Raw genomic sequence first — 27,500 nt, 5'->3', positions numbered from 1 at the left:
CATATGTTCTTTCATTTGCTGTTGTTTTTGCTCTTCTAGCCTTTTCTGACGCTGCTTGTCAAGATTTCTGGTAAGTAAATTTGTAACAACCATCCGAGGACCGGCAACTTCAAAATGGTAGCCTAACTTGAGTAATGTGGTATTGGCTTTTAAAAGTCTGGCAATTTCCATCTCAGCATGGTGTCCTAACATATGCCTTTGATTATGAAATCGTAGTTCCATAAGAGTTTCATTAAACTGCAAACATCTCATAATAGCTACGATGCCTTTTCCTGAAATGAAGTTAGACTCAATATTTAGAGTAGCAACACGTTTGTTTTCACGTAGCATATTAGCTAAAGCAAAGGCCACATTATCATCAGCACCTGTATTTGCTATACTGAAGGCTTTTACATGTTTATTTTTCTTCAATGCATTTACAAAGTCAATCAACATTTGCTTTGGAATATTTTCTATGTTGTTGAGATTGACTTCATTAATAGCTGGATCATTTTTTCTTATTTTCGCCAAAGTTTCATCTAAATTTGTTTGGTTTCCTGATGGTCTTGCTGTCATCTTAATGAAATTTGGTTCAATAGACAACTTCTTGGGTAGACTTAATTTTGATATCACTTTTTCAGATTTTTCTGTGCTTTCAGCATTTACCTTGGGGCTTTCAGTTACCACATCATTTTCTGCTGCTTCTGTGGGTTTATCTTTGTCTGGTAATACACCATTTGTAGCCTCTTCTTCCACCTGTATATTCTGGTTTTGTTCTTCGCTGTTTTCTTCTGCTCCTTCTTTTGTATGTTGGAGTATATTTTCCAGTCGTGGAGTTGGTGATGACGATTCTTGTGTTTCAATGTTGTGTTCATTTTCTTCAGTATACTTATTGTTTTCTACCTTTATTTGCTCATCCTCAGACATATTTTGCAGTGAATTGCTATTCTGATTAACAAGGCTCTCTACTGTTTCCTTCAGCTCATAATTTTGTAGCTCTTTTTCTATATAACCATTGGTGGATATGTCAGAACTTAGAATGGGGGTGTTTTCTGAATCCTGGAAGCCATTTTCCACAATGTCCTCCTCGTTTTCATTTTCTTCCTCTTCTTCTTCGCCTTCAAGGTGGTTAGCATCTCTCTGTTATATAAAAAATACAGTCATTCAAACGTTCCAGTATGTTGAAGAACAGAAATAAAGGAAACAAAGCTAATGTATCTAACTATGTTCATGGGTCTGTAAAAAGCATTACAGTACTTTAAATAATAATAATGCTAAGATGTGCAAAAAAAAAAAACACTAAACAAGACAATAACAACAAAGAAAGCAAAATAATTGAGGGATTAAACATATAAAGAATTGTGTCATCATTAGTGGACCGGAGTTCCGCTGTGGCGACCCCTAACCGGGAAAAACCCGAAAAGACAAACAAACTCCTGTCAAATTTAAGTAGTTCTATAGACTAGTTCCCCAGTCCTACATAAACAAACATAAGAACAGTGGAGACAGAATAAAAACAAAAGGAGTTTTCAAGGGACAGTCATATTAAAGACCTTATGATGTCTTCCTTGAAAGAGAAGAAACTCACTGAGTTATGTATTTCTTATATCTCTTTGAATATATAGGTGAAAGAAGGTTGATTTTCAAGGAAACTAAATGGTGAGAGATTTTGGGCCATAACATGAAGCTGAAAATTAGTAGAATAAGATAACTAAGATAACGATAATTGTATGGACATTTTTCCAGAGAAGAGTTGGGGGGAAGCACAGACTTTAATTCTAGTTTGATTAAGCAAAGAGTTTCAAACAGGAATTTAAGAGTGCATAAATTAGACCACAAAAAATATTAACAGCAGAAAACTGAACTAATTCTCAAACATAGCAGAATTTATAATTTTATATATATATATATATATATATATATATATATATATATATATATATATATATATATATGTAGGATCAGTGCAGATGTTCGAAGTTTCACTTCTTCAAACCCACTTCACCCAGTCCACTTGTTCAAAGTAATGAAACTTCGGATATTGACTTCGGCAGTCACACTACAGCGCGGAATGGAAATATTCCCTTTTCCCTGCTGTAGTGTGATCTCAGAGTTGGTATATTTAAGTAGGGGTGTGCCCCCCACATGGGGGGTGCAGGGTGGCTTGCCCCCCTGTAAAAACATGTTTTAGTGTTTTTTTGGGGGGGGTCTTCCATGAACTTTTGCTGAAGTATGGGTCTCCTGCTCTAATTCGAAGAAGTGTTCTTTCGATGTAGAGCACTAGACCTATATATATATATATATATATATATATATATATATATATATATGGGTGTACTTTCCTACAACGAAAATTCACTTTTTCAAAATGGGTCAGTACATCCCTACTTAAGCGAAAGTGCACTTTAACAAAAGTGCACTTTCACTTAAGCTCACTAGACCAAACCTACCGCACCACAATGGAGAACTTTGAAAAATGGGCTATGTCCTCCACTGTGGTGCGATAGTCATGGACCTTAGAGTTAGAGCACAGGTCAAGGTAAGGTGATAGCCCTACTAACTATCCCCTTACCCTAACCCGTGCCTTAACCCTAAGGTCTGTGACTGCTAGCCCGTTCGGTCTAGCGGGTTCATGAAAGTGCACTTTCGTGTTAGTGTGGGTGTACTTTTGAAGTTCGATGTACTGAACTTTTGTTCTTCAAAAGTACACCCATATACATATATATATATATATATATATATATATATATATATATATATATATATATATATATACCTGTACTATGTGACTACATACATGTATATGTCACATATTATGTATAGATAGATAGCCAAATGCTAACTAATGATTTTGCACTGTACAGCTGCTGTACTTAATTACTTTCAGGTCTTTATGTTTAATTTTACTGTTTTTTTTATTTGTTTTAGCGACAGTTCCTCTGATGCATTTCAGTATCCTAGTGAGGGCAATGTTAAGATTTGTTTTTTCTGTTCTTATGTTTTATTTTCCAGTAAAATGTAATTACTATACTTGGATCTGTTTGTTGTTAATGCTGCTTTCTGGCTGGCTAGTTGCAGTGTTTTTATTTTAGTTTTTAGTTTTATATTTCATCTTTTTTTGCTTTACTGAAAATGATTTTTCTTTATCTAGATGGTTTATTTAGATGAGCACTATTGTTTTGGGGGTTGTGAATGGAGATTCTGTATGTGCAAGTATTTAAATGCATTTTTCCTGACTGCATTGTAGAGAATGGGAAATGTAATCTGCATTCCAGTTTATGTAATATTTTTATTTTATTTTAGTGTTCTCTTAATTACATATTTTGATTTGGAAGGTTGGAGGGTTGTTTTAAATAAACTAGTGTGTTTTTGGTATGAGTGTCTATATTGTGTGTGTGTGTGTGTGTGTGTGTGTGTGTGTGTGTGTGTGTGTGTGTGTGTGTGTGTGTGTGTGTGTGTGTGTGTGTGTGGTGTGTTGTACAAAATGTTACTTTATTTTTTGCAAGTAATGTAAATAAGGCTGGGGGAGTTTTGGTAGCTCTGATGACATGTGAAGAGAGTACATAAACTGTTACTGAGGCACTTAGGGTGTATATGAACGGTGATGGCATGCCAAGAATGTAGATAAAAAATTCTGTATGCAATTTAAAAGATATATGTTTTCATCTTTAACATTTTATTGGGTTCTGCTGTTTGGATAAATGCATTTGTCTTAGCAATGATACTTGCAGGTATTTTTATCAACATGCAACCCACTTCATCAAATGTTTATTAGCATTCTACCCTTGGCATTGATTAAGGGATTACCACTATATTAAATGTGTGTGTGCATTTCATTTTATATATATATATATATATATATATATATATATATATATATATATATATATATATATATATATATATATATATGTATATATATATATATATATATATATACACATACATACATACAGAGACAGAGATATGGGTACAATTTAAAAGGTTGAAGGGGCAAACAGTTTGTGCTACTTGACATTTAAGTTTATATATGTGAGTGTATTTATAGTGAAATGTTTGTCTTCAGTGGTACAGGTAGGTAGTAATAGGTAGGAGAATGTTTGGGTAAGAGGAGAATTCTTTTTGTAATTGCTAGGTAGGAGTTGGTAAGGGAATGTATGGGGAAGCAGGGAAATCCTGGCTTTTAGTTATGTAAGACTGCATAACTCCGTATTTGGGTTTGTGTTCTTTCTTGGCTGTCGTACCATCTCAATGTTGGTATATAATTGTAGCAAGGATGTGGGGACATAGCCCCCAACATGCGGGTGCAGAAGGGTTTGCTTCTGGTAAAAAACTTTTATTTGTTAGTGAGTAGAGTTTTTATTTGGTGCCCAATACTTTTACTGATGGTGATTTCTGCATCTGGTATTTTGTAAGGGTTGCTGTTTATATATGTATTATGCAATATATATATATATATATATATATATATATATATATATATATATATATATATATATCTGGATTCACTTCAGAAGCTCGAAATACTGAAATCTCAAATTTCAGTATCTCGAGCCCAAGAAGTTGAATCCACAAAACAATGAAAACTAAAAACCGCAAAATTCAAAACCTCGAATACACACACACTCACACACACACACACACACACACACACACACACACACACACACACACACACACACACACACAATCACTCTACTACATGAAAGCAGGGGGGTAAGCCCTCCTGCACCCCCCACATCCCCTTACTTAAATATTCTCACTCCGAGGTTGCACTACATACAAACACACACAAAGCACCACCACAAAAGCTACATTCTCCTCGCACACACACATCACAGCAACAAAACACACTGACACACACCACAGCCCCTACCCAAACCCTTTAACACACACACATACACACTTACCTGAATACATGACCATAGCAGAACTTTAGAAGCACGAAATTCAAAAACCTCCAGTATTCAAGGTTTTGAATTTCGCGCTTCTAAGCTTTTGCTATTATGTGGATTCGACTTCTTGGGCTCGAAATACTGAAATTCTAGATTTCAGTATCTCAAGCTTCTGAAGGGAACCCATATATATATATATATATATATATATATATATATATATATATATATATATATATATATACATATACATAGATATAGATATATGTGTGTGTGTGTGTGTGTGTGTGTGTAATTGTGTAATTTATTGATAATTTATTGTTTATACTGTGATTTTAAGAAATTCATTCCAAAACCGTGCTATATTTTCATAATTTGTTTCTTATCACTGTTTCTTTCCTAATCTTTCAACTTCTGAATTTGATCTTATGTCTTCCTAAACCAGGATTGCATATGTGTTTATAGGGGTACACTTCACATTCTCAAAATACTGAAATCTCAAATTTCAGTATCTTGAGACTAAAATATCAAAAGACCAGTTGCACGAAAGTCCACATAACTGAGTCCGGTAATATCGAATCAGCGGTTGTGGTGGTGCGCTGTGTTAATGGATAGCTGGAGATTCAGGTTAAGTGTTTATATGTTAAGGGTTTTGGGTAGGGATTTTAGTGTATGTTAGTGTGTTGGGAAGTTGTAGGTGTAGGTTACGGTACGTAGGTAAGAGTGTGTAAATGTTGAGAATGGTGGTGTTTGTACGTATGTGATGTGTGTTTGTGCGAGGGGAATGTAGAGTGTGTAGTGGTGGGTTTAGTGTCTTTTTAGTATGACCTTGGGGTAGGTTCTTGTATTTGTGTTGTTGTGTTTGTGTGTGTTTTGTTTGTTGTAGTGTGGGTAGGAAGGTGTATGTGTGTTTGTGTGGTGGAGGGTGTATTTAAAAGTCGTGATTTTGAATTTCGTGCTTTTGGGGTTTCTGTATTTTGCATTTTCAGCTTTATAGTCTTGAGATACTGAAATTCAAGATTTCAGTATTTCAAGGTTATAAAGTGAATCCGTTTATAGCTGTATAGTAGTCTTGTGTATCTTGGAGTTTTTCTCATAAAGCTTGTAAATGAGTGTTCAACACATACATGTATGTGTGTGTATGTGTGTGTGTGTGTGTGTGTGTGTGTATATATATATATATATATATATATATATATATATATATATATATATATATATATATATATATATAAAAACAGAAATAGAACACTACAAAAGGGCCTCACTGAGACAGATGCCTGGTGTCAAAGCCATGGCCCCAAGCTCAATGCCAAAAAGTGCATTGTCATCCCCTTTATTAAAAACGCTGTACCCACGAACTACAACATAGGTGGTAGTATACTTAACACTGAAAGTGTGATAAGAGACCTTGGGACACAGGTGGACAGTAGTCTCTCCTTTGATAATCACATCGCCACAGTAGTCAGGAAATTCTGCTACGTGGCACACCTCATCACAAAAAGTTTCTCATCCAGAAAAAAAGAGGTCATTGTTCCCCTCTACTCATCACTCATTAGACCCATTATAGAGTACAATGCCCCTTTTGGTATGTACCTCACAAGACATCTACAACAACTGGAAAGGCCACAGAAATACCTCACAAAGAGGATTGCCAGCCTCAAACAGATGCCCTACACAGACCGTCTCAAAAAACTCCAGCTTTACTCCGTCGCATATCATCTACTCAGAGGTGATCTCTGCCTAACATACAAAGCTATGTCAAACCCAGAGCTGTTGGACATGCTCCACTTAAAGAAATCCCAATCCCTCTGAGCTACACGCTCTAGAGACCTAAACCTTGTCACCACAATAAACAGAACATGCTGGAGGGATAGATTCCTGTCTCAGAGACTTCCCATACTCTGGAACAAACTACCTATCTATGTCAACCAGTGCTCCTCATTAGCACTCTTCAAGAAAAATCTTGATGATTGGATGGGAGATAGGAAATTCACCCCAGGGATCACCTCTGTGGCTCTGCTCGACAGTGGCACAGGAAAATAATTTTCCTGGGTGGCAAAAGCCAGGGTACCTTTTTGGCTGGGCTTATATAGGCCCTAGGGCTAATAGCCTAGTACCTACCTATGAACCTATAAGAAAGTAGCAGAAAGTAAATATACTATAAGGAGCACAGTGTGTTTGAAAGGACATTTTGTTCAGTCATTTGGTTAAATTCATCAGTGGCTAGTACAGTAAACACACATTGATTAAGAGTATAGAAAGGAGCTGTTGCAAGCTTGCATAGAAGATTAAGGTATGATATGATCTAATTAAGTGAAGCTACCCACAGTGAGAATAATTACATAACCAAGAACTATGTAAATAGGACCAGAGGAGTTTTTTGAAATTATTTTTGTTTTCAGTGGTCCTAATATTTATGGGGATGGTATTGCTTTTGCCTATGTCAACCATGCTTTATTGGTGGATCTAAATAGGCATTTGTTAGAGTAGATATAAAGTTGTCCTTGAAGAACATGAACTCTTTCAGGATAATATAGATCTATGCACAAAAAAATAAACCCTGTCCTGACCCTAGTAAATCTGATCAAGAGTTAGCCTCATCATTCAACTCTTTTCTTATTGACACCATCTCTGACCTTACCAAAACCTTTCCAAACAACAGTCCACTCTCTATGCCTACACCTACCCTTCCTACTGATTCCATCTCCCCTTCTATTTTCAACCTTAAACCTATATCTACTAATTACATAAAAATATTTCTCTCCAAACTAAAACCCTGCTCCAATGCCCCAGAAAATATGCCCTCAATTTTCCTCAAATCTGCCGCTGTTGGGATTGTTTTCCCTATCAGCATTTTAATCAATAGATCCATGCAAGAATCTTATGTCCCTAAACTCTGGCATGCAGCCTACACTCTACCCCTTCAGAAAGGCAGTAAAAATACTAACAACTCTAATTTCCGCCTCATAGCAATCCTCTCCTCAGTCTCCAAAATCTTAGAAAATTGCATTCATCTCCAGCTTATGACTTTCCTAACTCAAAACCACATCCTCACCCCAACCCAACATCGATTCCGACCCAGCCACAGCACTACCACAGCCCTTCTCTCTTTCCTTGACACAGTCAACCATGCCCGAGATTCCGGGGAAATAGTATCCACAATACTTTTAGACCTCTACGGCATTCAATACTGTTTCCCACTCCCATCTTCTGGGCCATCTCTCTGACCTAAATCTCTCTCAAACTACCATCTCTTGGTTCTCCAGCTACTTATCTGACAGATCTCAGGCTGTAAAATGGAAAAAAAAGTATCTCTCCTTTTCTCCTTACTACTACCGGTGTTTCTCAGGGATCTATTCTTGGTCCTATGCTGTTCAATATCTTTATTAATACATTCCACTCTTCTATCCCCAATGCCAAAGTCATACAATATGCAGACAACTCTGCTCTTGTCTGCTCTGCCACCAGTATCCCTGAACTTCTAACGAAGACCTAAACTGCATTCTCAACCACTGAGGCCTGGATGCTCCAAAACCATCTCTCCCTAAATGCAAACAAATCTAAAATATTAATCTTCCTACCATCAAAAACCTTCCCTTTTGACAAAGCCTCTTTCCAAGTTCTAAGCCAAAACAACTCCCCTAGCGAAATCGTCCCCCACACCAAATTACTAGGTGTAACCATAGATGAGAACCTAAAATGCGATAATCATATTCTTCTAAATATAAAGAAAACCCACCAAAAACTCGGTTTGCTATACTGGAATAATCGCTTCCTCTTACCCCATACCAGGCATACTCTTGCCACTACTTACCCCCTTCCCTCTCTAATGTATGGCGCTCCCTTACTAGCCAGTCTATCTGCTTCCCTCACTGCAAAACTAGAAAACTGTTACAACAAAATAGCCAAGTTCATCACTAACAGCAAAAATTCCTCACACCACTGCCTTGCCCTTCTCTCTCTAAATTGTCTGGAACTTCCAAACTATCTGGACTACTTACAGCTCACAGACTACTCTTCAACCCTACCAAGTGCCCTGCCCTCTCAAACATCTTTCTCCCCTATGTTCCAAATAGAACTCTTAGATCTGCACAACAAAACTTAATTATTGTCCATAAAATGAATCATACACCAGGACAACTACTTCTCTCTTTTTCCCCAGCCAAAAAATGGAACTCCCACCCATCTTCCCTAAGAACAGTGCAGAATGTTGAAAACTTTAAAACACAACTTCATTCCTACCTCTCCTCCACTTGGAAATGTAATTGCATTCTTCCAACCTAGCTCTTTCCCTTCTAACCCTCTACAACCAACTTGATTCCATCTTTTATACGCTAGCTTTCTCAATAACACAAACTCACCTTTATTTTCCTACGCGACACTCCATCCTTGAAAGCCCAATATACTATTTGTTTAATAGCTGGTATACATATACTTCAATCATACTAGTATCCACTTCTTGCTAACTACACTTTTCATCCTAGATCAATTATTGTATATACTTTTCTTTGTACTTGTAAATATGCTTGTATTTCTTCAAACTTGTAAATATGCTTGTATGTCCACTTATACCTGTGTTTTTTACAGTATTTACTTGTAATTTGTATCTTTATTGTATTCTGCAATGTTGGAGCTTTTCTCCCTGGGCCTCCACTGAAAATGGGCTCCCCGGACCCAGTGGACTTCCCTGGTCATCAAACTGAAAATAAATACATAATAAATAAATCTGGTGGGCTATTGTAAGCCTGTTATATGTGAGCAGGTTGGGTAATTCCAGCCAGGACAGTTGCTTGATTGCTATGCAATGATGTGTTCTGAAGAGTAAGTCAGTAGCAAGCCTAGCTATTTTCTTATAGCAGGTGTTTAGCTTGTTAAAGTCTGCTTTGTTTAGGTTGATGAGTATGGGGAAGCATAGAGGAGTCTGGATAGTAGGTGGATTCTTGCAATGGTGGCTATACTGTCATTGGTGAGGTATGTTTTGCATCTGTATAGGATTCCAAGTTTTTTATGGACTTTCATTATTGTCTGTGCAATGTGCATATTGACTTTCATGTTGATATCTATGATATCCCCTAGAGGTTTGGTATGTTGGTGTGTTGAACAGGTGTGATAGGGGTGTTATTAGCTGAGAATATTGTGAATGGTGGTATGGGGTCTAAGGCTCTAGTGGGATAGAATATCATTAGCTGTGTTTTGTTGGGTTACGTATTAGTTGAGAGTTGGCTAACCAGGTTTCAACAGCAGTAAAGGACTCTTGTATCAATTCTGGGAGTTGAGGGAATGATGGGGCAGAGCAGATTAGAGTTGAGTCATCGGTGTACTGGACTAGAGTGGCATGCTGGGTAGCTTTGTGGAGTTGGTTGGTGAATATGTTGAAAAGAAGAGGTCCAAGATGGATCCTTGGGGACCCTCTAGGGTGACAGGTAGGAGGGGAGATAAGGAGTTTAGCCATTTTACTGCTTGTTGGCAGTTGGTTAGATAGTCTTAAAACCACACTCATGTGTAGTGGCTGAGATTAAGATCAGAGAGAGCAGAAAGGAGTTTGGGATGGGAGACAGTATCAAAGGCCTTGGAGAGAGATCAAGGAATACACTGGATACTAGGTTACCATTGTTTCGATGTTGGTGTAGTGTATTGGTAAAGCTAATAAAGGCTGTGGTAGTACTGTGATTGGGACAAAATCCACTTGGTGTTGGTTAGCAGTTTATTAGTGAGGAGATAGTGCATTATTTGTGAATGTATACATTTTCGAGGATTTTAGATAAAGGATGGCAACTGGACCATTATTAGATAGTTCCACAGAGTTACCTCCTTTGTGGAGTGGTATTATGTGTGAAATTTTCCACAGAGAAGGAATGCATTGTTCTGATAAAGAGCAGTTAATGATCATGGAGACTGAGTAAGAGATGGCTTTTGCTGCGATCTTTAGATATTCTGCAGGTAATTTGTCAGAGGCCAGGGTTGTAGGTTTAAGCCTATTCAGGTATTTAAATATTGTGCTAGTTGGTGCAGTCTGTAAGGAGAAGATGTTTTGGTCTGCTGATATGGAAGATAGGTTTGGACACAAAGTGGGAGAACTGTTATTGGTGAGAGCTAGGATGAATTTGATGAAGTGTTCGTTGAATTGGGTGGCAGTGTTATTGGTGGTGGTATCAAAGTTAGGGGTGGAGTACTGGTCTTTCCTGGTTGTAGGATTTTATTAATGGCAGCCCAGAATTTTTGTGGGTTATTTTTATGTTTGGTTTGAATGCCTATATAGTTGTTAATTTTGTATGTCCTAATTTGTTTTTTGGCTTTGTTCCTTAGTTCGTGGTATGCCTGTCTATTAGTTTGAGTTTTATTTTGACACCATGAGTCCCATGTTTTATCTCTTTGTTTTAGTAGTAAACGGGTATCTCTGGTCAGCCAGGGTGCATAGTTGGATTTAGGTCTGATGGGGCAAGATGATTTAGAATGTTTAGAAAAGTGTTATTGAAGTTGTCTTTGGCACTTTTGAAAGGGAGAAATGAAAGTGGTCTCCAGTTGCATTGACTAAGTGCACATATGAATTCATGGGTTTTGAAATTCTTTGTGTACCGGATGTGTTGGAGGGTGGAGGATTTTAATGGATTCACTTGGTGTCTAATTATAAAGGTGAGAAGGTGGTCAGTGAGGGTCTCTGGGAGAGACCCTGAGAGGTAGGATTGAGGTGGTTTGTTAGTAAGGATCCAGTCTAGGATGAACTCCTTTTTTGATGCTTTATCTACCCTTGTTGTGGTTTTGATTAGTTGAGTGAAACCATGTAGGTTAATGTGGTTAATGAGGTGGAGTGAGTTACAGGAGGACCAGTTGATATTAATGTCACCTAGTATGATTATTTCTTGGGGAAAAGTTTCGGAATGTCCAGTCTAAAATGGATTCTACTGTGTCAGTGTTATTGCCAGGGGTATACAAGTACCAATTAAATGTAAGTGTTTTTTTCAGTTGATTTTCATTTTAGTAAACATAGTTTCTGCATTATTGAACTTGGGTTGTTCATTGACTAACATTTCAATGGTCAGGTTGATTCGAAGAGGAGAGCAATGCCTCCACCTCTTTTGGATATTCTGTCTCATCTAAGAACACTGTAATCAGGTGGAACAAAGTCATTGTACTTGTTTCGTGGTTTTAGCCAGGTCTCTGTGAGGAGGACTATGTCAGGGGAGTAGAGGGTCAGGTTAGTGTGTAGTTCTGGGATTTTGTTCAGTATGCTCCTTATGTTTATGTTGAGTATAAGGAGATCTGTTGCCTTCCTGGGGGAGGTTAGAATGTTATTTGTTTGTTAGTAGGGGAGGTTGTTATTGTTCATAGGGCCAGGGTTTGGGTGCATGTCTCCACTATGTTTGATTCAGGATACTATTTGGATTATAGCTTTTCGGTATTTGATTATAGATGTGTTATATTTTGAGGAAATGTGGTTGTTTAGTTGGTGTGGGGTTGAATGTGGCAAGGTCAAGATTTGAGATGTTATAGATAGAAGGAAATATTACTAAAAATGCTGGTTTGTCTTGTGAATGGGTAGGGCAGGTAGGAGATTTAGTCTGAAATTTTGAGTTGCTATGTAGTGGTAGGACGTTAAGTGTGAAGTGATGGTGAGGCTTATTATTCATGTAAAGGTTAGGGGCCACATTTTGCTCGGACAAAGTGTTGCTGCGTTGTTCTGAAGTTTTAGTAAGTATCTTTACAGGAGTGAGTAGGGATTTAGGTGTGGCTATACGTTTATGTAGTTTGTGGTTAGAGTGGGGAGATTAGGTAGGGGGTATTAGCCTGAAGAGATTGTACAATTTGGGTATTGTGTGAGTAAGGTGACATGGAGTGAAGATAGATGGTGATGTGGATTGAAGAAAGTGAGAAGAGGAGTGGCTATACAGAAATGAGGTTGGTGTGGCTTAGGGGAGTGGCTTGTTAGGTATAAAGGTCAGGAGCATGGGTAGAAAAGGGGTAGGGTAGGGGAGCAGATTGAGCCCAAGCATAGGGAAGGGCAAACCGAGCGAGAAGAGCCAAATTTCAGGTATGTGCAAGTAAAAACAATCAATTGCACTGAACTATTGGCTTCTTTTTGGCAAATGTATTTGCCCATTAAGCTATAAGGCTTGTTATTGTAGATATTAGTGTGAATGCCTTGGTATGGGCAGCTGTAAGCCTAAATAAAATTTATATAGTAAGAGGGGTATAGTTAAATAGAACGATGGAAAAAGTGAAACAAAATGTATTTAAGTTGGGAAAGGAGTCTATAGAGAAGATATAAAATTCAAAAGACATCTGGTTACCAAATTACTATAGGCACTAGAAGAAAAACTATAATCCAGTATCATGTGCAAGCTGCTGTAAGAATATTGGAGGAGGAAGAAATAAAGTAAAAAGAACAATCCCTGCTGTTGGCTCAGGAATTTGTGTTTACCAAGTTAAGGATTATCATAAAATACAGCTTTCAAAATAACCTTTATGTGGTGAAACATACAATTGTGTTTGGTTCTTCAGGACAGCATAAACTCCCAGTATAATAAGAAAATCATTCTTTGTTGCCCAACTTATAGGTAAGGGCATGGCATCTAGGTCCAAGGAAGTTATAGTACCACTCTATTCAGCCCGTATCAAACCAATCATTGGATACAGTGCCCTCTTTGATATGTATCTAATCAGACACTTGCAACAGCTAGAATGCCCACAAAGTTTTCTCAACAGAAAAATTCAGAGCCTGAGTATCCTGTCCTGCACTGTTCACCTAAAGGCTCTGTCTCTGTATTCATTCTCCTACAGGCTGCTGATAGAGGATTTTTGCCTGTCTTACAGAGCTTCCTTGGACCAGCCCTGCTGGATCTTTTTGCACATGCTCAGAGCAAACAGCATCAAAAATGCTAAATCCAGGGATCTGAACTTTGCTTGTGACATCAACAAACATGCTAGAGAGACAGATATGTGTCCCAAACAATCCCTACACTATGTAACAGATTCCCCATCCATGTAATACGGAGTTCATACCTGACCCTATTCAAAGGAAACCTTGACATAATAGGAAATTGTAAATTTACCCCTGATCTGATCGCCATGTCCCTTATGGATAGAGGCCCTCAATAAGAAAAGTATTATCCTAACTAACTTCCCCCCTACAGATCCTTAAGTACCTGCCTAGTAACATGCACCACTGTATGATACATGGGATCCAAATGGTTGAGGAGGTGTGGCTATGCATGTATGGACCCTAATGGTCATTAGTCTAGTAATAAACTATGAACCTATGAAAGCGTGATGCCACTATGTACTGCGCATCATAGCCTTTAAATAACATTGCATGCATTGCTTTGTTCTGTCTGATACGGCTCTGTTGCCATGCACTTGTCAGTGCCCATAGAGCTGGACTAAACATTGTCACTTCACCTGTACTACTGTATACATTGCACAATGCTGTGCATGTGTGTGTGTGTGTGTGTGTGTGTGTGTGTGTGTGTGTGTGTGTGTGTGTGTGTGTGTGTGTGTGTGTGGTGTGGGTACTCATTGCTGTATCAGTCATCACTGCAAGAGTGTGTTGATGAATGGTGGCTGTGAGTGGGCCTGGAGTTTAGAGGTTCCTAGGATTGAATGCTGGTCTGCCTGCTTTCTACCAACCATATTATGTAGTATGCAGCAGGCTATATAGAGGTTGCAGGCTGTGGCAGGTGCATTCTGCAATGTCTCCCCACATGTGTCTAGGCAGTGGAACTAGTCTTTTAGCAGGTAGAGCACTCACTCTTTAACATTTCTGGTAGGTGTGTGAGTGGTGATGTATTACATTTTAGACATACTGTGGGGGTTCTTTGTAGGTATCATCAACCAGGGATCCAGGAAATATTATTTGTCATGTAAAATGAAACAGGAATATAAGGGGGTGAGGCATAGGTACATACTGTTTCTGACTGTAGATAAGTGGGACTACTAGTGCGACTGTGCTTACTTATTAGGTGGCTGTGTGGAATTTCTTTGTGCAATAAATGTCAGTATAGATGACTTATTTGCCAGATGTGGGAATCATTGACACCGTTAGGTGCTGTGCAAAGATGCATTGGCTCTCAGCCCCTGTAAGTTGCACACTACCTGGCACTTGATGGAATGCTAGCCTTTCTTATTAATATACTGCTGTCTATGGACTCCAGGTAGGACCTTTATTGCCACATGTTTGCAGTCTATAACTGCCAGTACATTGGAGAGGTAGGTAATGTTTTAGAAGTCATGCATGATGATGGCTCTCTCCCTTTCTGGGTTAGGGAAACAGATATACTCATCCAGTGTGTAGAAGACACTTATTGAGGAATGCTGATGCCTGTGATATACTCATTATGTTCCCTGTTTGTCTCTGAAATGTCCCTGTAGCTAAATGATAGGAGCCACCCATACTTTAGTATTCACTATTAGAGAAAGTCCACTCTTTCCTCCAGATCCAGTTTTTGGGTCACACATTAGCCAATGTCCAGGGAATAACTTTGTCCACATGGAATCAGTTTGCCAGCTGCAGGCTGGTTAGCTAATAGTATGTTATTCTTTGTCTGTAATTTCATCAGTCATGCAACCTGTGACCTTGTGGCTCTTACAAGTATCAAGTCAAGCTGTACTATAGCTTGTACATCTCTAGCATTTTCCGAGGTTCCAAATCCACAAGTTTGAGTGTGCTTTTTATCTTTATAACCTGATACACCTACTTGTGTGCCTTCACTTTTGCTGGCTATTAATCTCAACCCGCTTTTGCAGATGTTTATTTATATCTTGTTATGCACTTAAACTATGCCTGTTCATTTGTATGCTATTATATGGCCATTTACTTACCCATTTTCCAAGACATTTTTCTCATTGCCCTATAGCACAAGCTGGTTTGAAGAATAGCTACACAGCTATAAGCGCTTCCTTTCAGCATAGTAACACACCGTGTACTATCTATTGATTATGAATACTAACCAGAACAAGTTTTTAAGGTCAAATGTGACAAGGGACTTAGTTTCTAAACTTCTGAATGTGCTTCATTACATATTCTAGTTGTAAAATTATTTCAATATGAACTACAAAAAGACAGTATTTGCAGAAAAAAAATCACACTAACAAAATGCATGACCTTTTGCTCACCTTTTCAGTACATGCATTTTAAAAGATATCTATATAAATGAGGTCATAATCATTTTGTAGGCTGATGTAGCATGAATAATGTTTACATTTGTAATGCATTGCTCTCCATGCCTATTTTTTGAGCTGTTTATTCAAAAGTGGAAAATGACACATTTTTGTTGATAAACAATTTGTGGGCATTTCCTTATTAAACACCATAGAATAGGTTCAGAAACAAGCTATGCTACTGAGTAGGACTCTTTGTATGACAGAATGGTGGTCAGTGCACTGTCTGTCACATAAATCTCTAATGCACAAGACTGTTTGCATGAGCCTGCTCCATTATATCCTATATATCTTCTTCCAGTGAGCATGCCCTCTGATCATTCATAAACCTGGTAACGGTGTTTTACACTCAGGGCCACTGGCATAAACTGTGAAATCATAGCATTCTAGTAGCAGACACAGAGCTGCTTTAACAGCCTTTGCTGCAATGATCCACCTACCCTTCTAGTACATTGTTCAGCATCCAATGCTGCATAAAAATCATACAACATCTACTCTGGGCAGTAGAAAATTATATTCTAGAGATGGAGTTCTATACAATGCAGGCAAACCTGCTGCCACATACTACCTTTTCCCACCCCACCCCTCCATGATGCAGGTGAGATCCTACCAAATCCCCTCATTAAAATAATATGATAATGACCTCAGAACTGCCTGCATATCAGCATATCAAATGTATGTGATTCACTCATGGTTGCAATGTACAGTGGTGTGATGTAAAAAAGCTGAGTAATGCAGACCGTGCCTTACCAAGTAGCTGCTCTGTCTACATGATAATTCAAGCTGTGCAGCAAGCAGCTGCCTTACACAGTAGAACTGTTAGGCTACACAGAACTACTTCTTGTACAAAGCACAGGAGTGCCTGGTATGTATTAGCATACCAGGATCTCCAGTGTATCATTCAAGAAAAGTGGGCAATGACTATGCACCCCCAAGGAATACTATGATTCACTTTTTAGAGTCATGGTAGGTAGTGGTGACATACTAAAGATAGAGATCAAAAGCCATTAGTACGGGTTTGGCATAATGGTTAATATGTTTACCTCATAGACACAAAGTACAAGTTTGATTCCTACCTCTGGAATGGGAAACTTGGCTAAACTTAAAATGACCCACTAGGGCAAATAGCGTAGTACAAACATAAATGATATTAATGTAATATTAGATATAATATGCTGTACAACTTTTATGCTTACCATACTCTGCTGCATTCTTTGTATTCATATGTTTTTGAAAAGAATTGAGTGTTGTCATGCTATTTTGTTGTTAGTTATCAAAAATGAAGATTTAAATATGTAGTGAAATGCCACCCATGTTATAGACATTTTCATGAGTAACAATGTTTGGTACCTATTATATTGTTTACTTTGAAAAAACATTCATATTTGTTTTGTTAAAAAAATAATAAAAATGATGTTTTAAGCATTTCTTCATGTGTGCTTATGAATAAAGTACTACACATTTTGTAGAAAATTTTGTAGCAAATGACATGATGTGTGCTGTATTTCCTCTCTCTTTTTTTAGGAATTTGAATCTAAATATGGCTTCTGTTATTTATAGTTTTGTTTCAGTCAGAGAGGTTGCCTTGTGAGTTCTTTAGATGTTCATCTTTTCTTATTAAATCTAAAAGGAACATTAACCATTTCCAGTGGGTAGGCAGGAGATATTTCTGGGTATTTCCCCCACTAATTGACTAACTACTTTTAGGATATTCATAAAAATTGCAATTGATCTGTATTATGAAGCTATGTCCATCTTTAAAGTACTGAAAAGAGGAAAAAGAATGAGACAGCATTATATGGTAGATACTTGTGTGATGCCCCACCATTGGTCCAGTAATCAAGGAACCTCAGTCACCACTGGCAATAGTGGGGGACGTTCACACTGGGAGGATGACAAGTACATACACAGCAAAGTGAAATTTTCCTTAAGAGCACACAGAGACGACAGTCAGTCCAGTACTGGTTTCTCCCTCTTTCTCCAGATCCCCTGTAAGACTCCCCACTGGCACAGCTATAGAGCTGAGATCTCAGCTGAGTGGCCAAGCCAAGACCTCCAGCACCCTTGCTGTCCAACTAGTACTTTATGTCCCTGCTCAAGTAGCTGACACACACACTCTTTGAGATTTTGCCCAGAATATAAGATAGTTTTCACTGCCACCAGCCACTTTAAGGCCCTTAACAAAAGGTGTCCATTCTTACCATGTGATGTTACTATTAATCCAAATGGTAGTTTGACCAAGAGCAAGGCTATTATGATTTAGGAGTGGCCCACACAGTGTCAGCAAATAAATATCCAAGTACTCTCAGAACTTAAATATTTCTCACAAATATCAGCCACAATAAAATGTTTAAATATATTTAATAATAAATAATAAAAGAACAAGAAAATACTCAGTAAATAATCACATTTACATCAGAGTTCAAAATCACATGAAATACTTAAAACAACATTGCAGGACAGTCTCAAATAAACATCTAAGCTATACTTCACTATATTCCTGTCTGCATCTAAGCAAAATTACTGTACCCTAGTTAACTTACTAACAGAGCCAGGCAAGACAAGTTTGATGAGTGACTCTTCCAGCTGATTCTGTCAGGTCAAAGACAAAATGCAAAATGCTCTGTCTCTCTCAGAGAGTTTTTAAATTAATATCTTAAATGTTACTGCTGGGTTAGCTTGCAGGATGACATCACTTCTTATCAACTGACTAGTTCCCAAGCTAAACCCCCATTGCTTGAAACTTCCAGCCTTTAGCATCTACATGTGAAAAATACATAGCCTTAGAGCTTTGCAGCTGCTGAAAAGCATAAAACAATAAAAGACATCCTGTCTACTTCTTGCATTGAAACCATCTTTTATGGCACAGTTATAAAATAATTTAATTTCAACTATTTTTCTGAAGTTTTGCAAGTTAACCTTCTGTATTCCAGTTCCCACTGGTAAAATATATACATTTACACAGTTACAACAGTTGATATACATTTCTGTTCTTTCCCAGTAGGGTACACTGTGGATACATCTTTAAGCTCAGTACTGTACAAACCCTTTTCAGACATACTTCTGTACCTTCAGTTTGATATACACAACATACAGTTCTAATACATTTGTAACACACTGTCTCTTGTTTTCTTCTTTCTCTTCAGATTAAAGACTTTCAGGGTTAAGGATACAATATAATTTAAAATATTTGTTCCTTTTAGCCTTTGCTGTTCTTTTCTTGTAACAGCATGGGTTGGAATCTATGACTACCCTGTGAATTGATTAATTCGTGATTGTCCTGTGTGTATAATGCTTGCTGTCTCTTTGATGAATACATCACTTGTTTTACCTAATGGCACAGAGATCACCTCAGCTATGAGCTCCAGCAAAGTCCTCTAAGCATAACATGGAACAATAATATTTAGACAGCACTGTACAAGCAATATATCCTCAATTTAAAACTCAACAAAATAATATTACCTCCTAAAAAATATGTTTTACTATTTCTTCCAAACTTTAAACCATGATCCTTTTCATACTGGCATACTAATTATCACATGCTTCTTTGAAATATCCCTCTCACTTATCTTTTCTAATATTATCTGCACACATTTTATTAGAAAACAGATTGTTACATTTAAATATCTTACAAAGTTTATTTTGAAATCTGGCTCAACAACTCTCAGTTAATTCTAAATCCTAAGAAAGCTAAATTATTTGTATAAATCCCAAATCTCTTTCCCCTCAACAAATCACACCTCACAGCTGTATCTCTAAACAAAAATCACAATTCTACCCAGCACCAAACTACTCTTCATCACAATTGATGATAGCTTGAAATTTGACATCCACATCCAACTAGCCATAAAAAGGCAAACCAAAAACTAGGACTATTGTATAGAGTTAGGCATTTTCTCACTAATTCAGCCAGGAAAACTCTATCTGCAGCTTACCTACTTCTTGCTTTTCTCCAGTTCCTACCAATCTGCAAGCCACCTTAAAAACAAAAGTTGTCCAATGTTACCTCGATCCCATCACCATCACCCTCCTCAAAAGGAGTTAAACTGGCTTGAGCTAAATTATTACCTCACACCTTCTCATCTAACAGTTACCCACAAACTAATACATCAACCTTGTAAATGCTCAGATTTTAATCAATCTCCTATACGAATACTCACCAAACAAACATCTGCGCTCAGAGAATAAATTGTTCATTGCATCTGCATCTCAAAAAAACAAATTGATAGCCACCATTCCTTCAAATCTAAACTAAAACATTCCCTGCATAATTTCCCCAGTGTATATTATAGGATCTCAATCAGTAATCTACCATGACTTCACATCAGTTCTATATCTTCCTCACTACCTCTGCCTGCTCTTTTCATCCAAGACTAATTATTTAACCATAATACACCTTCTTCTCCTGTGATGTCATATGGCCAGACTAAATCCTTATTACTCTCTACAGCCAAATTCTGCTTACACATTCAATCCGTGACCAGATGGTCACTATTCTGTATTTTATGTAATAATCTTTGTTGTTCACGTCTTAGTCATATTTTAATGGCATTGTTCCCAGTAAACAAAAGCAAATAAATAATAAATAAATACTAACCATCTGTTCCATTTATTCAATATTCAATAAAAAAAAGTCTTCCTTCTTTCAGTCATCTGTCTATTAAAAGCTCGTTTAACTGTACTGCTTAGTTATTTTACCTGATATTTAGAAATGTATTAACTCTGCCAGTATCCCTTGAGCTAGCCTTATTTCTACTAAATTATTCTGTATTAAACTAAAAAGGTATTATTTACACAACTAATTTTCACTATTATTGTGACATCCTTGCTGTTAATGACATTAATTAACCTCTTCCCGGTTTATCTTTTTCTGAGTCTGAAACTTGAATACTTTACATTTTTCTGTATTTCTGACAAATGTCTATTCAATATTTGGTTGGAGCTCAGGTCTTATGATGTATGTTAATTCAGCTAGTATTTTATGGTTTTAATTTAGCTCAATTTCTTGGGTTCTTACAGACTAATTATTTTCTTCGGCTATTTACACCTAGTGTCTATGAATTTTTACTTATAGCTTAGTAATGTGGTATCACTGTTTTCAAACCTATTTCAGTTTATTTTTCTGAAGACATATGAGGCTGAACTGATAGAAAAAGGCACTGTGTCCATGGGAAAACAGTTAACTGGAGTGCTACAAACGTTATGCAGGCAGATGATATCATAGAATATAAAATTCTCAGTTTTATTCATTTCTATAACAACAGAGAACACCACTGTACCACACACTCTAAATATCATTGGCTGCTAGTATCAAATAGAACCATGCTCCCTTGCTAGAAATTACTACATAACAACCCTACTCAGATGTAAATTGTTTGAAAGGAAACTCACTTATCCTCCTTTAGGCTCTGAAGATGCATTTGTAGGGGTACCCACATATAAACTGACTTCTACTGCAGAAGACACATCAGTGATGTGATAAAATTCAAGAAAAAAATTAAAATCTCACCAAGAAAGTGAATACAAATGCAGTTGTTTCAGAGATACTGAATAGTCAGACACTATATTAATCTGTCTTCCTTGTATATTTATACAGTATACAACTATATATTTCATTTATTTATTTGACATTTGTTTAACAAGACTTGATCTACTATGGTTGAGAGGTAAGCAAACCTAATGGCAACCTTATTAACTTTAAGTTTATAAGAGCAATATTTAAAATCTGTCCCTATTATTTGGCTCTGTCCAGCATACCTCTCAACTATATAGATTTTTGCAGAATGTCCAGATTTTTGCCTCATATTTTTGGTATTTTCTCATAAAATTATTGTTTTCTGGCAAATCACTGGCAGATCATTGAGGATGAAGTCAGAAAATAATGACAGACAATTGAGTTTCATACTTCATTCCTTCAGAAAATTCATGCTAATGCAAAACCTGCATTTCTATCAACTTTCTAAGTTTTTGAGAGCAGTATTTAAAAGTGTCCCTATTTTGTGCCTTTGTACCCCCACTATGTTTGGCTTTGTCCAGATTTATTGATCTAAGAGGGTGAGAGGCATGTGTCCAGTGGTATGGTCCAGACTTGCACAGACCTCATTGCTGCTGCTGCCAGGGATCACTCTCACTGTTCACTCTCTCCCCCCATCACACACACACACACACACACACACACACACACACACACACACACAGACACACAGAGTCTCTTTTGTATTCATGCACGCATTCACACACACACATCGCTCTCATTCTTTTCTGATCTCTCACACAGTCATAGTCACTCCCTCATTCATACCTGCATTCACTCACACATCACTCTTACTCTCCCAATCATACACACACACACACACACACACACACACACACACACACACACACACACACACACACACACACACACACACACACACACACACACACACACACACACACACACACACACACACACACACACACACACACACACACACACACACACACACACACTGTCACTTCCTCATTCATACCTGCATTCACTCACACATCGCTCTCTCACTCTCTCCTGATCAAACACACACACACTCACTTCCTCATTCATACCTGCATTCATTCACACATCGCTCACACTGTCTGTCACACCCACATGCCACACACCCACTTATGCATTCATTCATACATCCCTTTCATTCATACATCCCACTCACTCTTCCGATCTCACACATACACAGACACAGCCATTTCCTCATTCATACCTGCATTCATTCACACACACACACACACACACACACACACACACACACACACACACACACACACACACACACACACACACACACAGCCACTTCTTCATTCATTCCTTCCTGCATTCATTCACATATCACTCTCACTCTCCTGATCTCACACACGCACACACAGCTACTTCATTCATTCCTGCATTCACTCACACATTGCTGTCACTCTCCTGATCTCTCTCACACACACAGACTCTTTTGCTTTCGTGCTCGCATTCACTCACACATGCAGACAGACACACGCACACTCATACAGGCAATCAATTACCTGATGGCCCTGTTCCATGTGCTCCACGGCCCGGTACTGGTCCGTGGCCTGGTGGTTGGGGACCGCTGCTATACTTGATGCCAATTCTGCTAAAAAGCTACAGTGTAGGTCTAGACTTCGTTCACAGTGAACTAATAAGCTTAGCTGCAAAATAAATCACAAACTGTTCACGGTTTATTTTGCATCTAAGTTTATTAGTTTGAAGTGCCCCTGTGCGGAAGCCGCGGCACCCCAGGGCGCTGCGACACACACTTTGGGAACCTGACAGGTACACCTTTCTTCACTTTTGCCCAGAATGTATTAATATTTATAAACATGAAGAAATATGAGGAAGGACTTAAGGATAAAGATATTTAACTTAATGAAACCAGTAATACAAGATAAGAGGTGGATTTATGCGTACCGCTCATTTTCACTGTAGAAATAAGTACATGTAGCTGTCAACTGAATAAGGGTCAAACCTCCTCAGAATTATGGACAAATCCAGTAAAAAATCAGGAACACTTTTTTAAAATGTTCTTACTGTTAACTTGAATAAGCATACATTTTCTGAAGTAAAATAAATCTACAGCTCTAATTATTGTCATTATTTACTAGTATAATTCACTATTTTTCCCTAAAGGTTACCAGTCTTACAACCGATTAAGAGGGGCAGAGCTAAAATTTGAGTCAAAGTTGAGGAGGGTTGAGAAATAAGTACGACTTTACCACAGTAAGGTTTTACTTTGGAAATCAAGTGAAGTTCTGCCCTTTGCACATTAAGACATTTTGGTAAATAAACTGAACATCATTAGTATCCTTATGTACTTAAGAGCTGTATCGAAAAGTAAGGATGCTGATCACTGACTAGAGTCTGTGTTTTTGTACCTAACAAAAAACTGCAGTGCAATAAGAGATTGGCGCTCATTAGTCTCTATACAATTCCACGTGTCGAGTGTTTTCAATTCATCATGAAAATGTTATTTGAGACGTATCTCAGGTTACATGCTTTATCAAGCTCAGCAACCTTTCAATGTGGAAGTGCTGATTCAAAGAAACGTGCATGTCCAGTTTAGTTTACTTTTGCATATGCGGCATACCTCCATGATGTGACGTGCTTAAAATTTTGAGAATATGTGGTTACTTGAGAATAATGATGACAGGGTTAGAAACATGCTCAACATCACACCGTACCAGCTGGCATTTTCATTTTTGACAACTAAAGTATGATGCTCTTTCCTCAGCAGTTTACACCAGAGTCTACCTAAAAGTAACCAAAAACAAAATAACAAACCAACCTTAACTCAGTTTCTCAGTTTATCCGGAACATAACACTGGCTTGGGGGTGGGGGCATCACACGTTTGCAAAGGGATTAATCCCCTGTATAGTATCCCTCTAAGATTGCTGCAGGTGTGCTTCTACCTGTTTCACTACCACTGTCAAACAACACTGTACCAACAACAGGAAGTTTCCTGTTTTGACTGCGCATACTTCAGATTTGAAACGCATGCGCGCAAAGTTCATTTTAGGTAGTTGTTAAGTTAGTGACAGTTTGTGTCGCTTTATTTGGATCAGCTCCAGGTTCTCTGTTTAATACTTGCTTCATTTTGTATGTTTCTGTTTTCTCTGTTGTAATTCATAGATGGCTTATTATAACACCGTTACTCTCCACCAGCAGTACGTGAACATTGGCTTTAAGCAATTGTCACTATTAATGTGACACTAATCCCTGTATAAAAAGGATTGATAAGAGTCTCGTTTGGAAGACTGGATGTTTTAAGTAGTAGCTGCATATTTATTAGTAACCTGTGTTTTTTTTTTTCATACCCATATAGCTTTCCATTGTTGTTACGCTTGGTATGAAATTTCCATTGCTGCAGTTCAGAGGACGTGTTACTGGTAGTATCTGACAGTAATTCATTGATTACTATGTTGTTACTGCGTATTAGTAGCTGCTTATTCTTGCCTCAAACTGAGAGGGAGAAATTGAATTAACAGAATCACTAAATAATGTAGTTAGTGTTTTAGCAGGAAGTGATGTATTTTCCATTAAATATTTCAGAAAGCAGCGGTATGTACACAAAAGTAATAGAGTTACCATCTGTCCCTCTTTTGACAGTTGTGTCTTGTGAAAAAAAACCCTAAAAAATGGCAAATGTCCTGAGATATTTAGACAAAAATATTTTGTAAGTTTTGTTTAATATTTGAATAATTTTACAGAGGCACTGGAAGCTGCTGAATGCTGGAGGGGGTGGAGGGTGAGATGGGCACTTGGTGATCTAAAAAGGGCATGTTTTTAAAGCTATTTACTACCACAACATAGGTTCGCTTGGAGGACATTTTAAGCTGAGCTTAGCCAATTTCCCTTTGGGCACTTGAATTAAGATTTCCGGTTTATTTTGCAGCTAAGCTTATTAGTTTGTGGCGCTCCTGTGAGGAAACCACAGCTCCCCAGGGTGTTGTGGCACACACTTTGGGAACCCCTGAACTATAGTATTCAGCATGGACACTCTAAACATACACGAGTATATATAATTTAAATAGTTTCCTTAGATTCATAGGTTCATAGGTAAGTACTAGGCTATCTGCCCGAGGGCATCTATAAGCCTAGCCAGAATGTGTTGGCTTTCGCTGCCCCCTTAGATTAGTTCCCTGTGTTTCTGTCCAGCAGAGCCATTAGTTCCCTGTGGCTCTGTCCAGCAGAGCCACTGCATTGATCCCCAGGGTAAATTTTCTGTTTCCCATCCACTCGTCAAGGTTTCTCTTGAAGAGTGTTAGTGCGGGGCTCTGCCTAATGTAGATTGGAATCCTGTTCCAAAGCATGGGGAGTCTCTGGGACAGGAATCTATCCCTCCAGCATGTCCTATTTATCGTTGTGGTGAGGTTTAGATCCCTAGAGCATGTGGCTCTTGACTTAACTTAACTTGTTTATAGAAATTGGTATGATTTCCTTCTAAATTGTAACATATCTTACATTCTTGGTAAGATTGCCTTTTAAATTGTAACATATCTTACATTCTCCATTTGTTTAAGTGTTATACAAACTCTAGCATATATTTATCTTCATATTCTGCTTATGCTTATACCTATAACCATTTGTAACTCTAAGTCACAGACCAGAGGCAGATTGTTTACCTGAGGCCTAAGCATATTGAGAAAGTGCAACATCTGTACAATGTTGTGTCTTTCGGCTTTTCCCAGTTAGGGGTCATCACAGCAGAACTCTGGTCCGCTAATGATTGGCAGTAGATTTTTACGTGCCGAGCTGACGGCCCTGATGCACAACCTTCAACGAAGGTACGCTCATTCACGCATGTCTCCACACAGAAGACGCTCTAGCTGAGAATCGAACAGGACAACGTCTTACTGTGAGGTGACAACGCTACCGCAGCACCACCACCGCAGTTCAACATCTGTACAATACATTACCTATTTTCAATATGTTTTAAGTCTATGAATACATGCTTAACCTCATGCAATATGAACTTTGACAAACTGTGGGCATTCCCATTACTCCACCTCTTTCCACATTAGACTTGACATAGTTAATATCTCCACATGGTCACTCTCTTGCTGCTAATTTTAATAGTGTATATATGTATTCCATATAAAACAACTATATTTTGCATTGCTGCGGTAGCGTTGTCGCCTCACAGTAAGACGCTGTCCAGTTCGATTCTCAGCTAGAGCGTCTTCTGCGTGGACACATGCGTGAATGGGCGTACCTTCGTTGAAGGTTGTGCATCAGAGCTGGTAACTCGGCACGTAAAAATCAATTACCAATCATTAGCTGACTGGAGTTCCGCTGTGGCGACCCCTAACCGGGAAAAGCTGAAAGACTCAACATTTTTCATTGTTACCAATGGTGATGCCTGATTATGCTGTGTTTTCTTCTATATACATTTAGCAGAGATTATTTCACATGTCTGTTACTAATGCTTATATTCTGCCATTTGTTGCATGCTTAAATTTGTAATAATGTATACATTCTGATGTCTCCTTTATTCATTGTATTTTCTTAATTATCCCAAGTCATCCAAGACTGAAATAGGTTTTCTGATCAGTCTGCATACCCTGTTAACAAAATGAAATGAATAACCAAATAAAATTAACAACTAAATAAATTGCCATTCCTGGACTCTTATATTGCTACTTTGCTGCTACTGCTATCTAATTCTAGACTATTCTGTGAATTCATTAAAGGACCTAGCACAAGCCATAGGCCTGCTCCCATAATGCTGAGTTTTGCTATTCACAGACATGTTAGCTGTGCCAGGATAAGATCTCATTATTGGCTCAATTGCATGTCTCTGAATTGTAGTTACTCCCATGACATGTAGATCACTGCTTGCCATGGTACTAAACTGCTGCACATTCAGGCATTGGTAATACCCCCACAGTCACTCTACCACGCACATACCAGTACACATCTACCACAAATACAC

General features: G+C 38.0%; 1 protein-coding gene across 1 annotated transcript in view; it reads right to left on the bottom strand.

The window, feature by feature from the left end:
- LMOD3 (leiomodin 3) overlaps window positions 1–27,500 on the bottom strand; it is a 174,560-nt gene that overhangs the window by 69,389 nt on the left and 77,671 nt on the right. The window contains exon 2 of the mRNA XM_044077902.1: window positions 1–1,119. This exon is cut by the window's left edge and continues 606 nt beyond it. Within this exon, the coding sequence (XP_043933837.1) occupies window positions 1–1,119 (1,119 nt within the window). The remainder of the gene's footprint in view (window positions 1,120–27,500) is intronic.

The sequence above is a fragment of the Protopterus annectens genome, chromosome 7.part0 (genome assembly GCF_019279795.1).
Source record: "Protopterus annectens isolate FY-2018-M chromosome 7.part0, PAN1.0, whole genome shotgun sequence".
In the NCBI taxonomy this organism is placed as follows: domain Eukaryota; kingdom Metazoa; phylum Chordata; order Ceratodontiformes; family Protopteridae; genus Protopterus; species Protopterus annectens.
The sequence above is the reverse complement of the archived record's forward strand: the minus strand, read 5'-3'. Positions and strand labels throughout refer to the sequence as shown.